At 34.9% G+C, this 21750-nt stretch overlaps 1 protein-coding gene across 1 annotated transcript in view; it reads right to left on the minus strand.

Moving 5' to 3' along the window:
- Positions 1 to 11400: 11400 nt before the first annotated feature.
- MMRN1 (multimerin 1) overlaps positions 11401 to 21750 on the minus strand; it is a 72523-nt gene continuing 62173 nt past the window's right edge. The window contains exons 8-9 of the mRNA XM_079919620.1: positions 13775 to 13927; positions 11401 to 12526 (exon numbers count right to left, since the gene is read on the minus strand). Of these exons, the coding sequence (XP_079775746.1) occupies positions 12105 to 12526; positions 13775 to 13927 (575 nt within the window). The 3' untranslated portion in view covers positions 11401 to 12104. The remainder of the gene's footprint in view (positions 12527 to 13774; positions 13928 to 21750) is intronic.

Below are 21750 nucleotides of genomic sequence, written 5' to 3' on the forward strand. Positions count from 1 at the left end.
TAGTGATACAAGGGAGGTTAGTAAGTTGGTGTGATGTGTACTTCAAAAAGAGAACGGCAATTCAAGTTCTGCATAATTACTTACTAGTGAAAGTAGTCGTTCTCCCTGAGGTGGTAGCTATTTTGCCTTCTTGCAAATAGTTTCCTCACAAGGTTACTTGCCAAGATAATTTTTCCATTGGTGTGAAGAAGACATAACTTGCTGGCAAAACTGCATCAGTGTATTAAGGATGTATCTAGGGCAAATAAGTAGCTGTTTGTTACAGCCCAGAATGAGAAAATTCGATGCCTTCATCACAGGGCTAAAACCTCTGTCTAACAAAGGTAACAACATTAGCCAAATATAGATGTCACATTTTAAATCTCTACATCAAAAAAAAAAAAAAAAAGAAAATCAGGACTAGTTTTGGGGTTGGTGATCACAAATTTGAATATTCAAATTACTTTTGTTCCATTAAAGTAAGTAAAATGAATTTTACTAGAAAATTTTCTTTTAGTAAAATTTAATTAATAAATTTAAGACATTTAATTCTTTCCGGTTTACAGCATGTTCTATGTATTTACTGATCTCAGTGATCTTCCACTAGCTGCAGTGCCAAGAACTTTATTGATGGGCAAATGGTACCCGACCTCGTGGAATTCTATTGTAAGATGCTTTATAGGCATCTTAGTCTGCCCATTTTTCAGAATACACTACAGAATCAGTTTTCAGGTACTGGTACTGCTCTAGTAACAATGCATTTCTGAAATATAAAAAGATAGGTTCCTTTGTGATACCCAAGAATGCCTTTAGGGATGTTGGTGGTCATTGTTGGTAATGATGATGTTGTGGTTGCTTTCTCGAATATGCTGTACTTTGAGTATACCACATGGGATGAGAGAAGCCAAAATTATACAGACATGCAATGATGGTCTTTGTTTATTGCTTCCATTCACTGAGTGGGGTGGAGTTCACAGTTTGCTGTTAATAGGGAACTCTGTGAAAGGCTAAAACCCACGTATGACCTGTCAGTTTGCCAACCATTTAAAGGAATGAGAATTAGTGTTTATGAAATAGAATTATGATTCAAAAACTTAATGACAAGCTTCAGAAAGGGCAATGAAAGTAGCATTAAAAAGACAGGTAATCTCTGGAGAATCTTTTAGATCTACAGAATAATTTCCACACTATTTAGCTGCCTCCTCAGCAGGATTAGAGAGCTAAACATGTTCGTTAAACAGCAATTCTGCGATGGTGGGATAGGGAATCAGTAGGGGATTGAAAGAGGGTTTCAGATTGCGGGAAGCATCTCTGTAGAGTATTCTGTGTTAAGCACAAGATTACTCTGTGACAAATCTTGAAAAGTAGTACATGTGAGTATCTCTAAGAAATTAGGCTAAGAAAAGCACATGTTCTTGACATATATTGGATGTGTAAGTAGCAACTATCTTTGTTAAAGTTTAATATTTTTCCTATCATATATCATTCATCTAGCCACCTCAAATGATTTTTGGAAATGGCTAGGTGGTACAAATAAGTGTATTTTTTTCTCCACATGTTTTCTGGCAAATTATTGTCATCCTTAATTCACAAATTTCATATAGATGAAGAAATAGATATGCAGTCCTCTTTATACACATTGTGTACAATTAAATGCATTGGTGGTGATGATGGTGACAGCAAAGATCAATAGAGGGAAGTAAGTTACAAAAAAAATTTTTGAAACTATCTGTAATTTTAGAAACTATCTGTAACTGCCTGTTTCCTGGTAAGAAGGATCTAGTCAAATTCTTCACTAGTGGCTAAAGTAAGCCAAGTAGAGTAGCATTTATAAGAACACTCACCCCTCGGGTTGTGTCATGTAGTATTTTCATTCTTAACCTGAGTGGACTTGATACAGTTTTTGTTTGAATCTAAAAGATATAGGGAATTCAAATGTTTGAATACAAATATTTGGATGTAGATTTAAATACATTGAAAAAAAACACACTAACTCCTAGGTTGCAGTCTTGTAGCATTTTAACTGTAGTCTTCAATGGGCTTGGATGTAAGTATTTATTTGAATCCAACAGAAAATCGTGTTACCACCAGGATCTGCTATGGACTAATATTTTTTAAAATATGGGAATAACATTTTTAAATGTTCTAAATATTACTACGTAATACTAAATATTACTACAAATGACACTTGGTACCAGACCAAAGTCTGGGCTTTGATATTTCATGAAGAAACCCACGAATAAAAGTACTAAAAAGTACTAAAAGTACTAAAAAAATCCTAAATTTGGACTTCTTCCAGAGTTTGGGATTGTTTAATCACGATGCCAGCCCAGAGAAATGAACACTACTTTGTTGTTGTTTTTCTCCAAGCACAAACGCAGTATAGCTCATTGAAGATTCTCACTGAGCTGTGATAAAAGCTCCCAAGGGAAGGTGCTTTATAACACTCCTCTGCTCATTGATGAAACCCTGGGTTTGAAACCACTGGGGCAGCAAATATCTCTGCCTCTTACAGGGAGGATCAACCTAACTAAATGTACAATCTAGGAAGGGCGGGCTATCATTTCTGCTCTAATGCATCCCACACATGCTTGCAAGGATAGAGGATAAGCAAACTATTTTGAATAAGGAGAATTTTATTGCATCAAAAATTGCTTTTGAAGACAAAGATGATTACTCAGCTAGTTTCTAATGTGAAAAAGTTGACAGTAATAAACCATAGCAATTTTTTTTTAAGGTACCAAGTTGTATACCCATTTTCTTTAGACTTGGATAAAAAGTACATGATAAAAATCCTAAGTTGTATATGTATAATATACATAATTTATATATATTAGATAGAAAAATATTTATATTAGATATATATTAGGTAAGTGAAAACCTTAAGTTATATATATATAACATAACTGAATGTATATGTATTATATATAAAATGTTTCTATATAACTGAACTTATACAAATTAGAAATTCATTCAATTCAGTAAATTTCTATTTTGAAACAGATAAACAACTTCAAAAAATCCCCTTTAAGAGCATTAAACCAGTCAGCCGAAAATCAATATGGCTTATTTTTAGCATCTTAATGCCCAAATGATATTAGCCCATTCTACCAAAATGAGAAATTTGGTAAGAGACAGTAAGAAAGAGCAATGTAGGCACACTTGGCTTCGAATATGAAGTTTCTTAATTCTTAGAGTGATCCAAAAGCAAGTAATGGAAGTTCAGTCAGAGGTGCAGAAAAAAGAGGGGTTGGTTATTAAAGATACATTTCCTATCCTTATGGAATTACTCACGATTTGGTGGAGTAAATCGCAGCATGACTCTGAATAATGTATTTAAAATGCAGTATCTATCTGTGCTGATTTACTTGATACTTATTTTTACATTATTTAATATATGATTTATCCTGCCTGTCACAAAGTAGGTGTTTATTAAATAATTGATGAATGAATGGGTATGAAATTGTCATCAGTAATTAGAGTCTTAGTATACTTTGGGAGTTTGCTGGGCAAGAAGGTCTGGTGAGAGAGTAGAGCTCTGGAATTCAATCTAGGAAATAATATCCATTAAAGTCTGCTGTCTCCATAGGAAAAATCAAGAAAATCCCAGTGTTATATTTTTTATACATGGGAAGTTTGATCATGATGATTAGAAATATATTACACAGCTGTCCTACATTTTATTGGGTGGCTTTTTAAAAGATACCGAGACAAGGTCACAGCAACTTAGAAGTGGCTGGAATGCTTTTTGGCTATGGGTGGCAATTTGTCATTTAACTGGGTATTTTTACAAATACGTATGAAAATAAAGAATAATATTAGTAATTAAAACTCCAAACACCGAAGCATCATTTAGTGCTAAATGTTCTAAATTATCTAATTACAAAATCAAAAATTAAATCGTGCAGGGCAATAAAAATATTGTTAAATGATTTACTTCCTTCTGTTCTTGCTAATATTACAGAAAAGGCAGGACATTGAAATCACTGGTATCTGTTGAAGTATATTTGGAAGAAAAAGATTCTGTTTAATCTAGGAGTACTTGAAGAAATTAAAAAAAATTATTTTTATTTATTTTTTAATATATCTTTATTGGAGTATAATTGCTAACAATACTGTGTTCGTTTCTGTTGTACAACAAAGTGAATCAGCTATATGCATACATATATCCCCATATCCCCTCCCTCTTGAGCCTCCCTCCCACTCGCCCTATCCCACCCCTCTAGGTGGTCACAAAGCACCGAACTGATCTCCCTATGCTATGCAGCTGCTTCCCACTAGCTATCTGTTTTACATTTGGTAGTGTATATATGTCCGTGCCACTCTCTCGCTTCACCCCAGCTTCCCCCTCCACAACCGTGTCCTCAAGTCCATTCTCTATGTCGAGGTCTTTATTCCTGCTCTCCACTAGGTTCATCAGTACCATTTTTTTTTGTTTTTAGATTCCATGTATATGCGTTAGCATATGGTGTTTCTTTTTCTCTTTCTGACTTACTTCACTCTGTATGACAGACTCTATTTCCATCCACCCACCTCACTACAGATAACTCAATTTCATCTCTTTTTATGGCTGAGTAATATTCCATTGTATATATGTGCCACATCTTCTTTATCCATTCATCTGTCAATGGACACTTAGGTTGCTTCCATGTCCTGGCTATTGTAAATAATGCTGCAGTAAACATTGTGGTACATGTCTCTTTTTGAATTATGGTTTTCTTAGGGTATAGGCCCAGTAGTAGGATTTCTGGGTCATATGGTAATTCTATTTTTAGTTTTTTAAGAAACCTCCATACTGTTCTCCATAGTGGCTGTATCAATTTACATTCCCAACAACTGTGCAAGAGGGTTCCCTTTTCTCCATATCCTCTCCACCAATTATTGTTTGTAGATTTTTTGATTATGGCCATTCTGAACAGTGTGAGGTGATACCTCATTGTGGTTTTAATTTGCGCTTCTCTAATGATTAGTGAGGTTGAGTATCCTTTCATATGTTTGTTGGCAATCTGTATATCTTCTTTGGAGAAATGTCTATTTAGGTCTCCTGCCTAGTTTTGGATTGGGTTATTTGTTTTTTGATATTGAACTGCATGAGCTGCTTGTATATTTTGGAGGTTAATCCTTTCTCAGTTGCTTCATTTGCAAATATTTTCTCCCATTCTGAGGGCTGTCTTTTCATCTTGTTTATGGTTTCCTTTGTTGTGCAAAAGCTATTAAGTTTCATTAGGTCCCATTTGCTTATTTTTGTTTTTATTTCCATTTCTCTAGGAGGTGGGTCAAAAAAGATCTTGCTGTGATTTATGTCATAGAGCTTTCTATTTATGTTTTCCTCTAAGAGTTTGATAGTGTCTGGCCTTATATGTAGGTCTTTAATCCATTTTGAGTTTACTTTTGTGTATGGGGTTAGGGAGGGTTCTAATTTCATTCTTTTACATGTAGCTGTCCAGTTTTCCCAGCACCACTTATTGAAGAGGCTGTCTTTTCCCCACTGTATATTCTTGCCTCCTTTATCCAAGATAAGGTGACCATATGTGCGTGGGTTTATCTGTGGGCTTCTATCCCGTTCCATTGATCTATATTTCTGTTTTTGTGCCAGTACCTTACTGTCTTGATTACTGTAGCTTTGTAGTATGGTCTGAAGTCAGGGAGCCTGATTCCTCCAGCTCCATTTTTCTTTCTCAAGATTGCCTTTGCTATTCGGGGTCTTTTGTGTTTCCATACAAATTGTGAAATTTTTTGTTCTAGTTCTGTGAAAAATGCCATTGGAACTTTGATAGGGATTGCATTGAATCTGTAGTTTGCTTTGGGTAATATAGTCATTTTCACAATGTTGATTCTTCCAATCCAAGAACATGGTATATCTCTCCATCTGTTTGTATAGTCTTTAATTTCTTTCATCAGTGTCTTATAGTTTTCTGTATACAGGTCTTTTGTCTCCTTAAGTAGGTTTATTCCTAGGTATTTTATTCTTTTCATTGCAATGGTAAATGGGAGTGTTTTCTTAATTTCCCTTTCAGATTTTTCATCATTAGTGTATAGGAATGCAAGAGATTTCTGTGCATTAATTTTGTATCCTGCTACTTTACCAAATTCATTGATTAGTTCTAGTAGTTTTCTGTGGCATCTTTAGGATTTTCTATGTATAGTATCATGTCATCTGCAAACAGTGACAGTTTTACTTCTTCCTTTCCAATTTGTATTCCTTTCTTTTTCTTCTCTGATTGCCATGGCTAGGACTTCCAAAACTATGTTGAATAGCAGTGGTGAGAGTGGACATCGTTGTCTTGTTCCCGATGTTAATGGAAATGCTTTCAGTTTTTCACCACTGAGTATGATGTTTGTCATACATGGCCTTTATTATGTTGAGGTAAGTTCCCTCTATGCCCAATTCCTGGAGAGTTTTTATCATAAGTGGGTATTGAATTTAGTCAAACGCTTTTTCTGTATCTATTGAGATGATCATATGGTTTTTATTTCTTAATTTGTTAATATGGTGTTTCACACTGATTTGCTTATATTGAAGAATCCTCGCATCCCTAGGATAAATCTCACTTGATCATGGTGAGATCCTTTTAATATGTTGTTGGATTCTGTTTGCTAGTATTTTTTTCAGGATTTTTTCATGTATGTTAATCAGTGATGTTGGTCTATAATTTTCTTTTTTTGTGATATCTTTTTCTGGTTTTGGTATCAGGGTGATGGTGGTTTTGTAGAATGAATTTGGGAGTGTTCCTCCCTCTGCAATTTTTTGGAAAAGTTTGAGAAGGATCAGTGTTAGCTCTTCTCTAAATATTTGATAGAATTCACCTGTGAAGCCATCTGGCCCTGGACTTTTGTGTGTTGGAAGATTTTTAATTACAGTTTCAATTTCATTACTTGTGATAGATCTGCTTATATTTTCTAATTCCTCCTGGTTCAGTCTTAGAAAATTGTACCTTTGTAAGAATTCGTTCATTTCTTCGTGGTTGTCCATTTTATTGGCATATAGTTGTTTGTAGTAGTCTCTTATAATCCCTTGTATTTTTGCAGTGTCAGTTGTGATTTCTCCTTTTTCATTTCTAATTTTATTGATTTGCGTCTTCTCCCTTTTTTTCTTGATGAGTCTGGCTAAGGGTTTATCAGTTTTGTTTATCTTCTCAAAGAATGAGATTTTAGTTTTATTGGTCTTTGCTATTATTTTATTCATTTCTATTTCATTTATTTCTGCTCTGATCTTTATGATTTCTTTCCTTCTACTGACTTTGGGTTTTCTCTGTTTTTCTTAGTTGCTTTAGGTGTAGGGTTAGATTGTTTATTTGAGATTTTTCTCGTTTCTTGAGGTGAGATTGAAGTGCTATAAACTTCCCTCTTAGAACTGCTTTTGCTGCATCCCACAGGTTTTGGGTCGTCGTGTTTTCATTGTCATTTCTTTCTATGTATTTTTAACTTTCTTTTTTGATTTCTTCAGTGATCTCTTGGTTATGTAGTAGTGCACTGTTTAGCCTCCATGTATTTGTGTTTTTTACAGTTTTTTTTTCCTGTAATTGATTTCCAATCTCATAGCATTGTGGTCAGAAAAGATGCTATTTCAATTTTCTTAAATTTTCCGAGGCTTGATTTGTGACCCAAGATGTGATCTATCCTGGAGAATTTCCATGTGCACTTGAGAAGAAAGTGTATTCTGCCACTTTCAGATGGAATGTTCTATAAATATCTGTTAAATCTAGCTGGTCTGTGGTGTCATTTAAAGCTTGTGTTTCCTTATTTATTTTCTGTTTGGATGATCTGTCCATTGGTGTAAGTGGGGTGTTAACGTCGCCTACTCTGATTGTGTTACTGTCGATTTCCGCTTTCATGGTTGTTAGCATTTGCCTTATGTACTGAGGTGCTCCTGTGTTGGGTGCATAAACATTTATAATTGTTATATCTTCTTCATGGATCAATCCCTTGATCATTATGTAGTGTCCTTCTTTGTCTCTTGTAATAGTCTTTATTTTAAAGTCTATTTTGTCTGATATGAGTATTGCTACTCCAGCTTTCTTTTGGTTTCCATTTGCATGGAATATCTTTTTCCATCCCCTCACTTTCAGTCTCTATACATCCCTAGGTCTGAAGTGGGTCTCTTGTAGACAGCATATATATGGGTCTTGTTTTTGTATCCATTCAGCCAGTCTGTATCTTTTGGTTGAGGCATTTAATCCATTTACATTCAAAGTTATTATCAATATGTATGTTCCTATTACCATTTTCTTAATTGTTTTGGGTTTGTTTTTGTGGGCCTCTTCCTTCTCTTGTGTTTCCTGCCTAGAGAAGTTCCCTTAGCATTTGTTGTAAAGCTGGTTTGGTGGTGCTGAATTCTCTTATCTTTTGCTTGTCTGAAAAGCTTTTGATTTCTCCATTGAATCTGTATGAGATCCTTGCTTGGTACAGTGATCTTGGTTGTAGGTTTTTCTCTTTCATGACTTTAAATATATCCTGCCACTCCCTTCTGGCCTGCAGAGTTTCTGCTGAAAAATCAGCTGATAATCTTATGGGGATCCATTTGTATGTTATTTTTTGTTTTTCCCTTGCTGCTTTTAATAATTTTTCTTTGAATTTAATTTTTGGTAGTTTGATTAATATGTGTCTTGGTATGTTTCTCCTAGGGTTTATCCTATATGGGACTCTCTGTGCTTCCTGGACTTGGGTGACTATTTCCTTTCCCATATTAGGGAAGTTTTCCCCTATAATCTCTTCAAATACTTTCTCAGGACCTTTCTTTTTCTCTTCCTCTTCTGGGACCCCTATAATTCGAATGTTAGTGCACTTAGTGTTGTCTCAGAGGTCTCTGAGATTGTCTTCGATTCTTTTCATTATTTTTCCTTTATTCTGCTCCTTGTCAGTTATTTCCACCATTTTGTCTTCCAGCTCACTTATTTGTTCTTCTGCCTCAGATATTCTGTTATTGATTCCTTCTAGTGTATTTTTCATTTCAGTTGTTGTGTTGTTCATCTCTGTTTGTTTGTTCTTTAGTTCTTCTAGGTCTTTGTTAAACATTTCTTGTATTTTCTCAGTCTGTGCCTCCCTTCTTTTTCCGAGATTCTGGATCATCTTTACTATCATTACTCTGAATTCTTTTTCAAGTGGGTTGCTTATTTCCTCTTCATTTATTTGGTCCTGTAGGTTTTTACCTTGCTTCTTCATCTGTGACATATTCTTTTGCTGTCTCTCTCTTTTTTTTTTTGGATGAGTGGGATTGTGTTCCTGTCCTTCTGAGTGTTTGGCCTGAGGATTCCAACAGTGGAGTTTCTAGGCTGTTGGGTAGACCTGGGTCTTTGTGCCAAGATGAGGACCTCCAGGAGGCCTCACTGTGATGAATATTTCCTGGAGTCTGAGGTTCTCTGTTAGTCCAGTGGTTCGGACTTGAAGCTCCCACCGCAGCAGCTTCAGCCTGACCCCTGGCTCATGAACCAAGATCCTGCAAGCCATACGGGGTGACAAAAAAAAAAAAAAAGGAGAACAATAAGAAATAAAATTAGACTAGGAAACTAACAGTTATGTTAGAAAGAATATAAAAATAAAAATATAGATGAAACAACAACTGGAAGGTGAAACAAAACCACAATAGTAAAAAAGGAGAAGAAAAAAATGGGGGGGAAGGCCTTGCTGTGGAGGGTGAGGCCTAAGAAGGGGTGGGGTTTGGGTGGTGGGCAGGGCCTATACTTAGCACCCACGGGGCTGGAAAAGGCCCTGGGGGGTGTGGAGTGTGGAGCTTAGGCTCAACAGAACAGAAGGGGCCCAGGCGGGTCTCCTGCCTCTGGTCTCAGAGGGTGGGGGACCAGCCTGGGTGCTCATCAGGTTTCCCGGGCTCGAGTGGGTGGGGCAAACATCCTCTGCTCCTCTCCCACTCCTCAGGTCCTGGAGGGCCCCTCCCACCTGCCTCTCTTGTAGATTGTGATGTAATTTCAGGCAGGGACTAAAGAAATTATCAAAACTTTCCCAATGTTTTTGAAAATGACACATTTACACAGAACAGAAATTGTCAGTCATTCGGCCTTTGCTTGTCAGCATCTGGCTCTCACTCTTCCCCAGTGTCCTGAGTGAGGCTCAGCTGTGAAGGCACAGCTATGTTGGCTCAACATGAGACATTCTGATGGGCAATAGTCACTTCACACTTACCTGTAGGGTTCTTCCAGGTTCATTAGGCTGCAGTTTGAAATCTTCTACAGATTATCTGTGATGTGTGTTGTAGTGTGTTCATTCCTTTTCATTGATTGGCAGTCCTCTGCTGTATGGGTATGCCAGAGTTTGCTTAACTATTCATCTATTGCTGGACGTGTGGGTGGAACCTAGTTTTTGGCTATTATGAATAAAGTTACACTGAACATTTGTGTACAACTCTTTGTCCGAACATATGCTTTCAAGTTTCAGCAAATTTGAAAAATTTTTAAGTTTCTGCCATGAGGAGATAATATTTTCACTTTCGAGATTGGCGATATTTTTAAAAATTGTGAGTTTTGATGAGTATGTGTTGGGGGTAATGAGTACTCTTTAAACATGAGCAAACTGGGCCTATGGAGTGGTACAAATCTTTTCAAGGGCACCTTGATAGTACGTTAGAAAATAAAAATATATGCTTATCCTTTGTTCCTGAAATTCTCACAATTTGCTGAACTATTGGGAAAATTACCTTCTTCCTGCCTCTGTTCCTCATAAGTATAAGGAGAATAATACATGATACATATCTCACACGGTTAGTATGTTATACATAGGATTATAGTAAGCATTAGAGTAATTAATTCATGAAAAATGTTTGCCATACCAAAAACTTCTTACTTATTATTTTTAGGATAACTTATAGGAATCTCTTGTTCAAAACTATCTTGTTAAATACATAGGGAATATATGTTTAAGGGTGTTCACTACAATAACATTGTTATAATGAAACATTGGAGATAATGCAAATGGCCTTCATAAGAGATTATTAAATCAATTATGGTACATCTTAGGAGGTAACATACAGAAAGGATGGATGTGGGTGCTGATTCTAAATACTGCCTCAGTCCTTCCTACTTGTGAAGCTTGGTCCATTCCTTAGTCAGTTGCTGTTCAACCATAAAAATGATGATAATAATACCCACCTTATAAAAGCTTTTGTAAGGAATCAGTATAAGTTGCTTAGAAGAAAACCAAAGCAGAGGGAGCATCCCATAAATCCATAAATTGTAGTATCACCATGGCATATATGCACCTGTTATAAGAATAAGGCAGGTCTGCATGTGTTACCACAGGATACTCATTAGAGAAAAGTGTTATTTTTTTCCCCTGTAGATATTGTATGATGGAGGCAGGTAAAATGTCCACTTCTGTATTTTTAGACTTGGGTGTAAGTGTTCAAATGTGTCAAGTACTACTTTATTCTCTAATTATAGGAAGGGAACAATAGTTTTTTTTAAAATTTTATTGAAGTATAGTTGATTTACAATGTTGTGTTACTTTCTGGAGTACAACAAAGTGATTCAGTAATACATATATATATTCTTTTGTCAAATTTTTCATTATGGTTGATCACAGGATATTGAATATAATTTAGGAAGGGAACAATAGTTAAGCATATTTTAAGCTTCTAATTCAGCTTTAAAAATTCTCATTACAAATGAAAATTTTAATATGTAAAATTAATCAACAGGAAAGAATAAAAATCAAAGTTAAAAGAAACTTCTTGGTCTTTGAGTACTTTATTTGAATTTGTGAATTTAAGAAACATATGTTATATATTTATGTACACAGAGAATAACAAAGTTAAATGTTCTATTGGAAAGACTACTGTGACTGGCAATATTGAGTGATTGTCATTTTATAATATTTCTTTTACACTGAAATGCCTTAACATGAAAAGACAAAAATAGGAATGGTTATGCTAACAAATGCACTTTGTTTTCCATGCCTCTAAATCTCCTTAGGAGCAAGAACTCCATATACAGGTTGTCCAAAAGATATTCAAATAATTTATGAAATAAACAAACTTGCAGCCTTACTCAGATTTTAAAAAGAAGTTGGTTTTCATTCATGTGGAAAAACCAAAAACAGAGCAAATGTGCATGCAAAGATAAATAAAAACACTGGCTGCTTCTCAGTAAAGGTGACAGTCTGTCTTTCACACTAATTTATGTACGGTATAATAAGTAACCACTAAATGTAGTAGCAGGGGGATATTTGGCTGGAATTGTTCCTTTTACAAGGTGCAACCACACTTCCTGCCCATAATTTAATTCTAATAAGGCATCCCCAGTCAAAACCCTATCACAGCATATCTCACCGTTAATACTTTCAGACTCAAATGCAAGCTTGTCTACTCCATCAACCACTAAAAATCCAGAGATATGAGCACTAAATGACTCAATGGTATACTTAAAAACATACACCCCAAGATAGGGGATTCTGAATTTTCCAGTTCTTGGAGTATATGAGGCTCCATAGTTGACATCCAAGTTATTAAATAAGATAGGACCAGGTGTAGTCATTCCATATGTATGAGATGCAAAAAATGCCACCATCGGTGCATATCTGTAAGATCCTTTTGAAAAATCTGTTAGCGGAAAAAAATGGAAAGAGTTAATTTTCATGTTTTGATCTTGTTCTGTTTATATCTTTATCATTTTATCTCGGTTACAAAAAGCGTTAGTAGAAGAAAAAAGGTCATTCATCAGACTTAACAAGGGCATATGTGTCTGGGTGTTTGCCCCTTTTCTTGCCTGAACTACCCAAAATTGCTTAGCCTCTCTGAGACTGTTTCTCCGTTTAGATCAGGATAGAATGGTGGTAGTAACACTCAATACCTTCCTCATAGAAATGCCTCAGAGATTAATTTGCATGTTGCTTTGATCTCTCCAGAGATGAAGGAATTCAAAGCACTCTGATTATTATGGTATGTCAGAATGTTTTAAAGCCTCTTGCAGGAATTAAAGCTGATATGATGCAGAAACAATTTTTCCAGCACCTTGTCAAACAGTTTCTAGAGGCTAAAACAGAAACCCAATGAAATTGTATGCACTATCGAGAAGTAGACAAAAGCAATCTTCTATGTAATTAATGCCAAATGTACTTACAAAGGCGGAGATTTAAAAACAGACTAAAAAATTTACTCTTTATTATGCAGCACACTATTAAGAAAAGCCTGATCTGCAACATATTTTTTGCTGTCATTTTAAAGAGAATATATTTTAAGCCCTGCACACATTTTCTTGTATAAAAATCAGAAATAGTACGCTCTGGAAGTAAATCTATAGCAACCAATACTTACTTACGAAAGTAAATGGGCAAAAAGGCATCTTGTTCTACTCAATACATCTGAGCATGTTCTAACAGCCCTTAGCCAGTCAAAATGACACTATGAACTTGACCTTCATAGAAGACATACTGCTATTCACTTATTATGGCTTCATTTAAAGGATCAGATCTGATATGAATCAAAGATGTATTCTTTAACAACTTGTTTGAGGAGAAGAAGTTTACACTAGTTCGACATATATATATATATATATATATATATATATATATATATGTATTTTCTTTTAAGATGCACTAGGAAAAAAATAAGTGGGGGGGGGGATTTTCACTAAACTGCCTCTATTATACCAATATTGACAATTTCAACTTGTGTATATCAATGAGTTTACCTGACAAAATCATGTATGTTATTCACTTAATTTGATAAGTAAAAGGAATTAATCCTCAAGTGAGTCCAGATTAAGCAGGTCTAAACATTCATTCGTAAACAGTTCAAAAAATGTTTTTATGACCTTGAGCAAATCCAAGGATGCGTGTACTTTCTTACCTGGAGCTAAAGCATTTTCTTCCACCACCTTGACAGTACAGTTGTCACCAGTAAAAGGATGTCGGCAAGCACAGATAAAGCTAGTTCTTCCATTTATACATGTGCCCCCATTCTGGCATGGGGATCTACTACAGTCTGAATACTCCTCTGTTACTGAAAAAGAATCAAGATAAAAGAGGGTAAAGTGACCTGTTTTCCTGTTGATCTCAAATCATAGTTTGCAGCAGAATTAGAATTAAGGAAAATGCATTCCCAGGCCCAGGACACCCACCAATGTAATCATGGGACTTCATGCAAATCTCTGAACTACCTGAGCGGCTTCTTCTGAAGCCCTTTCCTGCTTTTTGGAAGTGGGACTAATTCTGTGATTCACTGCATTTATGTGTGGTAAATATTAAGATTTTGGTCAACTGTAGAACAGACAGACTATCTGGACACACAATCATGTATATTTGGAACCAGTACATGACAAAAGTAATATTTCAAATCATTGGAGAAAAAAAAAGTCTATTCAATAAATGGTGCTAAGCTAATTGGATATCCATAGAAATATAAATTCCATGTGTGTAAAAATACTAACTGTGAAAAAAACATATATGATTGCATTACAATCAAATAAAAGGAATATCTTTGTTGAGCTTTAAAATTTTGGAAAGCTCTTTCAACACAAACAAAATAAACAAAACCCAGAGGCCATAAAAGAAAAATCCTGACATTTGACCACCTAAGAATTAAAACTCATTTGCAGTGAAAACCACCCATATTTGAATTTCAAAGTGCCAGATTAAGAGAAACTATTTTTTTTAACAGCTACAACAATGTAATGACTAATTATAGCAAATGAAAACTTCTGACTAATCCCAAAGAAAAAGTATGTAAACCTGTAAAAATAGTGAAAAGTGGGCAAATAATATGAACTGGCAAATCATTGAACAAAAACTACAAAAGCTCATTAAAATTTTCAGAGCTTATTCAACCTCACTACTAATTAAGGAATAACAAATTAACACCACCAACATTTTATCAGGTGGCAACATTTAAAAACAAAATAATCATGCAATATGAAGGAAAATGGGCATTCTCATACAACGTTGGTGAGAGCTTATATTGTTGGAACCTTCGAATAGGAGGACACTTTGACCATATTTGACAGAATTAAAAAGGTTCTTTTGCTTTGGAGTCAGAAATTTCTCCTGGCCAGAATATATATTCCAGATACCCTTGCATATGTATACAAAGATGATTATTCAAGAAAGTTGTTTATGATATTACTTGCACTAGTGAAAAATTGTAGGACACCTACATGACCATTGATGAGGGACTTATTAAATGAATTTATAGTATCTTTTCGTCCAGGAATATTAGACAGCAGTAAAACAGTGGGGTAAATCCCCAATATGTTTGATTTGCTGAAGACGGCAAGTTTCAGTTCACTTATTAGGTATAGAATAATTTCAGTTATTTAGGAAGCCTCAAATTGTGAATACGGTTATAAACATAATTCATAATTACGTGGAGAGGAAAGGTTGGAAGAATACATTACTGGCCACAGTTACCACTGTGGCTCCACCTTGTGGAAATAGTGTAAACAGTTTGCAATTCACTCATTTCAAATCATGGTCACTGATGATTTTTAAATTTAGGGTTATTTGTTTTAACATTTGTCTCAAGAGTCAGATCTATAAATATTTTAAATAATTCTACCTCATATTTAATAATTCTAATTCATATAAAATGTGACCAAACTGCATGCCTGTATAATTAGAATTAAAAAAATTTTTTTGAAGTGTAGTTGATTTACAGTGTTATGTTATTAGTTTCAGGTGTACAATATAATGATGCAATATTTTAACAAACTATACTCCATTTAAAGTTATGATAAAATATTGACTATTTTCCCATTTTGAGAAAAATATTTAATGGATAGTGTCAAGTAGAGAGCCTTATAACATACAACCAAAGATTGGTTGGCACTGATTTGTCCGTTGAAACTATTTGTATTTCATTATGCAACCAGCTACAAATCTACTTTTGTATATCATCTGACTCATATTTTTTTACTTTATTACTACAATACTTTAAAAATGGTTAGCTACCTTTATAATAAGTTCCTGTACATATTTGTGCTCAATAGGGAATTTCTTCTTGAATTAACAGTAAAAAATCAGACTCCAATAAAGCATCATTTTCTTTTTGACATCTTTCCTCATCCCTTTTGATAGAATTAATTGTATGAATTCTCTTCTTTGTTGTCTGATGCTCTGAAGTTCTGTTGAATTTATCATACCCTACTGTAATTGCTCACTTGTCCTTACTTCCAATGAGTGTGGGCTTTTGTGAGGTGAGGGCTCAGGTCCTCCATTTCTTAAACTTTGTGTCACTAATGACTAGCACAGTGCCTGACATATAGAAGTACTAAATTGTCTTTTTAAAGATGAATAAACAAATCAATGGAAGATGGAGTAGATGACCTCATCCTTAATCTAATACTCTTATCCCTTCACCACATGTTCTAAAACATCATGCAGAGTTCGATGCTATGATGTCACTGGCATGTTTTTCTAGAGACATAGAATTATTTCAAGCAGACTTTCCACAACTTCTACCTTGGGCTTCCATAACCTCTTAAACTCCTTCCAGTCCATTTATTTTCTTTGTTGGAGATCGTACAATTAGTTAAGTTCTGCCAACTCAACATTCTACTGTCTTGTGCAAAGAGCATAACTAATCTTTTAATATTCATTTCCCTGCTCTGAACATGACTAAAATTCTTTTACCACTGTCTTGGAATGTTTCATAAGTCTCAATTTGTTCTGATCTTTGCTTTCTGTGCCCTAATATGTGCTCAAGTTACACTTTTCTATTAATCCTACTTCCATATTTCATAAATATTCATGTTAAATTTGAACTGACTGAAGAGCGCCTTACATTTTCAATGCACTGTCTTTGCCAGTATTTACCATTCTTTATTTTAATTACTTGCTTAATGTCTGAACTCCGTGAGAAGAGGGATTGTGTTGAATTTACCACTCTGTCCACTCAACCTTTCTTGGCGCTCATTCAGCACTTACTCAATAGGTATTCAATGAATAAAATGAAAGGCCACTTTATATTGATGTCTTCTATTTTTATTTATAGTACCCCTAACATGTCATATATAATATGTTTTACATAACATAATGTTTTACTTTTCTTAATTACTTATTTAAATTATTTTTAAATTTGTAAAGCTTAGTTCTATTTTAGCATCAGTATTTTATTTTTTTATTTCTTCATTTAAACAGTAACGTTATAGAGAGCAGATAACTCTGATGTCTGCTTAGGGCAGAAATGGAGTTTGAAACAGGTTAGTGAGGAGACCTATCACTGCCTCTGGGTGAGTTTTGTCATACACAGGAAACCATTATACAAATCCACCAGTATCTGCTCTAGATACTGTATCCACACAACATTAGAACTTTTCTTTATCTTTCATCCTGATGCCAATGCTCTCTAACATGTTTTCACCCTCATACCGATGGATGCATTAATTTTCAATGCTATTCTGTTGCATCATTTATCAAAATTATACCTATCAAATAATACCTATCCTTCCATTGCTCTAAAAATACTTCATGTCCCTTTTCAACAACTTCTAGAAATGTGAACAGTTGTTTATATTACATTTTCAGATTCATTGCTCTAATCATTCATATTCTGTTCATTGGTGTATAGACAGATGGCAATATTGTTTCCAACCATCTTTACTACTTTTCCTTCAATTGTCAGTTTTAATTTTTGTTCTTCTTTTTAAATCGCATCTGTTTTTCTTGATATTGTTTCTGGGATCTTTTTTCTCAACCTTTCAAATATAATTTAAAGCTCATTTAATCATATCAGCAATCTTTACCAAATGAAGTAGCCCTGTCCCAGATGATTTATTATAACCCTTGTCATTAAACTATTTTCATTTATCTTAAGCCATGACCCAAAAAATTTAATGTTTTTTATTTGATATTATCATCTGTTTTACCTTTTTCTCATAATCTTCAATCAAAAGAAGTATTAAAACAGCAAATATATTGAAATATGCTCAACAACGTTAGTCATTAGGAAAATGCAAAATAAAATCACAATTAGATACAGTAATACACTTATTAAAATGGTAAAATAAACAACATTGACAGTGCCAAGTGCTGACAAGGTTGTGGAGCAATTAGAATTCTCATACATTACTCATGGAAATAGCAAGTGATTGGCCTGTCCTTATAAAGTTAAAACTGTACTTATCTTACAACCAAGCTATGCTACTGGTACATATTAGCTCAAGAGAAATGAAAACATATGTGTACACAAAAGCCTTTATGTGAATGTTTATAGCAGCTTTATTCAGAATCACCTCAAACTGAAAACAGCCAACATATCCGTCAACTACTAAATGTGTAAACAAACTGTAGTACAGCCATACACAATGGACTACTACTTGGTAATGAAGAGGAATACATGCAACAACATGGATGGATCGCAAACATACTATACTAAGTGAAAGAAGCCAGACTCAAAAGCTTACACACAGTGTATGATTTAATACACTTTGAAAATGTAAGGGAAGAAAACAGATCACTGGTTGCCAGTGGCTGGGAGTGGAGGTAGGGTTTGACTACAAAGTTACATAAGAGAATTTTGGGGGGTGATAGAACTGTACTTCATCTTCATTGTTGTGGTGATTGCATGACTACACATCTGTCAGAATTCATAGACTGCACATCAAAAACAGTGACTTGAACTCTATGTAAATTATACCATAAAAATCAAACCTCTCCCCAATATTTTTACTTCTATTATTTTGTTTGCACAGGTCTCCTACATCACTATGTCTTCTTGTCTTTTTCTTTTTCTTAAAGACTTTGAGTTCAGAGAATCACGCACTTTCCTTGTTCTGATGGTTCTGATTACTCCTCCCCCAACCCCCGTGCTCTCTTCAAATAAAGGAAATCTCCATGTTTCTGTCTTCAGTTCTTTTCTTTTTCTTTAGCTACCTAATTCACTTCTTTGCCCCCAGATATCACTTCTGTGCAATAATTTCCACTTTTTATCTACAAACCCTCTTTTGGTTCCAGACCTACATTTGTAAATGACTTCTGGACATTTCTGTAGGGATGAGAGATCTTTAAACTCATGTATCACAGAATAAACTTCTCTTCCTGTGTACAACTGTACTTCCTCCTTAACCTTCCTATTTCCATTAATGGAATTGACCAACTTCCCATCACTGATGCTTTATTTAAACTTTGGTGTTATTCTTTATTCTAAGAGTTTGTATTTTCAATTAGCTGTTTTCTACTGAATATATATTCACTTTTAACTAACATTCCTAGTTTCCATTTTGTTCCTTTCTCTATCACTATTTGAAGTCTTAATCTATTCAAGCCAGGGCTGCTGTAATAATTTTCTGACTGATCTGTGGAAGAACGCAAAATAAATCGTAATAATGCACATACGAGGTGATGTCATACTCCTGCTCAAAAATGCTTAATTGTTAACAATAGGATGAATTTAAACATATTATACTCAACACAGTGTGTAAACCGTTGATTGAATAAATGCTCAGCCCAAAGCTACCTCTTCCGTGAGATTTGTCCAAACATCCAGTTCTCAATAAGTCACGAAACTCTTATGATAATGAACTCCTATAACATTCATTTAGTGCTTAGTATATGCTGTGGCATGTTTCTTTTCTTTCACATTCAAAACAGCTTTATAACAGCATAGTGTTCAAAAGCACATGGAAAAAATTTTAAAACTTAAAACATAACAACCAAATATCACATTGCTCTGTAGGTACATCTTCCACTGTCAACTTTTGTTACAACAAAATAACAAAGTTTCCATTATATCCCTAGTTGCCTGCAGAATTCACTATTTTTCCCACAGTTGAAGCCTATCCCACCATCTTATTTAATAATACTGCACTTGGCTCCCAACACACTCAGCACATTCCACAAAACTCTGCTTCTCTACCGTTCTCTTTTTTTTCTTTTATGCATAATATTTATCACCTTTTAACATACTATGTAATTTACATTTTTACTTACGTTTTTTTTCTCTATCCTTGCTAGAGTGTAAACTCCAAGAAGATAGAATTTTTTAAAAATGTTATGATGTATCCAAAGTATCTATAACAATACCTGATTTTATTGGCACAATATTTGTGCTGATGCCTCTCGAATCTAAATATCCATGAAAAATTTTAAATTTAACGCTTGCTTAGGATTATAAAGCCTAGAAAAGAGTTCTTAAAGGACTATTGATTAACTATAAAAATTGATTTCCTTTTTTGTAAAAGTTAGGTGTGTATTTTAATTCCTATATGACTCTGGCACATTGACACACAATAACTTTCTTTCACTGATTTCTTTAGCTGTCCAAACACTGTGTAATAATTTTTCTGGTAATTTGTTCGAGAGGTGAAGAGACTTGAGTTTTCATTGATCCATAGTATCAACAAAGTGCCATGTGATATTTTCCCCTAAAACAATGATATTCAAAATAAACAGCTTTGAATAATTCAAATTAAATTTATAATAAAATACTTATTATTTCCATTCAGATCCACTTTGAGGCTGTGTATAGTAAAACTGGCAATTACAACTTTTAGGGTATGTTTTTCAAATTTCATACGCAGTTAATATACGGCAAAGCTATTTTTTTATGCTGCAATTTTTTTGTCAAGGTGCGAGTATCATGTCCACTCAGACTGCTGTGCCACATGGTCACAATCTGTGATTTAATAATCCCAGCACCTTCTTTTTCATGTTTGATAATCAATACAGCACAAAATAATACTATCATGTGCAATTTGGAACTTATAGTGTTGTCAGGGACTGGTGGAAAGACATCTATTCAGTGTATTTAATTACAGACCAGTTAATAATCAAATTTGGTGTCAAAACTTTGGTGTCAAAGAAACAGTCTATTGTTGAGAAATAGCTCCTGTGATTCTTGTTAGAAAACGAATCCCAGCATATGCAGTGACTATGTAAATGGAACCTGGTATCCTGTCCCATTTCCTTTTTATTGTCAGACCATGGGTCATAAATTTTGGTTCAGATGTGAGTGTCAAGTGCATGAGTTTCTGACTGTTCACCTTAGGTACCATGGTCACTTTATTGCAAAACATGAAGCAGGAAAGGATTGTTAATTTTGTCAGCATCCTCTCTTCAACCGTCAGCCTTCCATACAAAGGGGCATCCTCTGGAAAACTAGGGGAGTCTTTTCTTCTCCCAGGGAACAATGAACAAAAACTAGTTCATTTAATATTCTTTTCAATACTGATATGTTTTATTGACACAAACTGGGGAGGCTGTCCCCAGAAGACAGGTTTGCTAACCAACTCTGACACAAAGAATATCTTTAATATCATGAGCAGAAAAGAGTCAATATAACAGGCCTGAGACTGCTGCCTTTAGAAAGGCTGACTTGCAAGGATTTTCCCTTGATCTATGCCTGGGAACTTGGCTTGCCTCTATTCTCTAACTATTTAAAAAGTGTCTTTTGCAGTGCCCTGACTCTTCAGACAAGCTATATGGTTTATGCTGAACGTCTACTTTCCTTTTAGAGTATGGAGTTTTGGTATGCGCTCAATAGAGGGTACCTATGTGACCAGCCCTATTATGGAGTGAATGTTTGTGTCCCCCAAAAACTCATAGGTGGAATTCCTAACTCCCCAGGTGATGGTACTAGGAGGTGGGGCCTGTGGGAGGTATTTAGGTCATTTAGGTATTTAGGGTGGTGCCTTCACGAATAGGATTAGTGCCCTTTTAAAAGGGACCCCAGAGAACTCTCTCACTCCTTCCCTTTCTGCCATGTGAGAATAAAACAAGAAGTTGACAGTCTGCAATCCAGAAGAGGGCTCTCATCAGAACCTGACCATGCCGGCCTGATCTCAAAACTGTGAGAAGTGAATTTCTCTTGACTATAAGCCACTTTATCTATGG

Source organism: Stenella coeruleoalba (genome assembly GCF_951394435.1).
Source record: "Stenella coeruleoalba genome assembly, chromosome: 4".
Classification (NCBI taxonomy): Eukaryota; Metazoa; Chordata; class Mammalia; order Artiodactyla; family Delphinidae; genus Stenella; species Stenella coeruleoalba.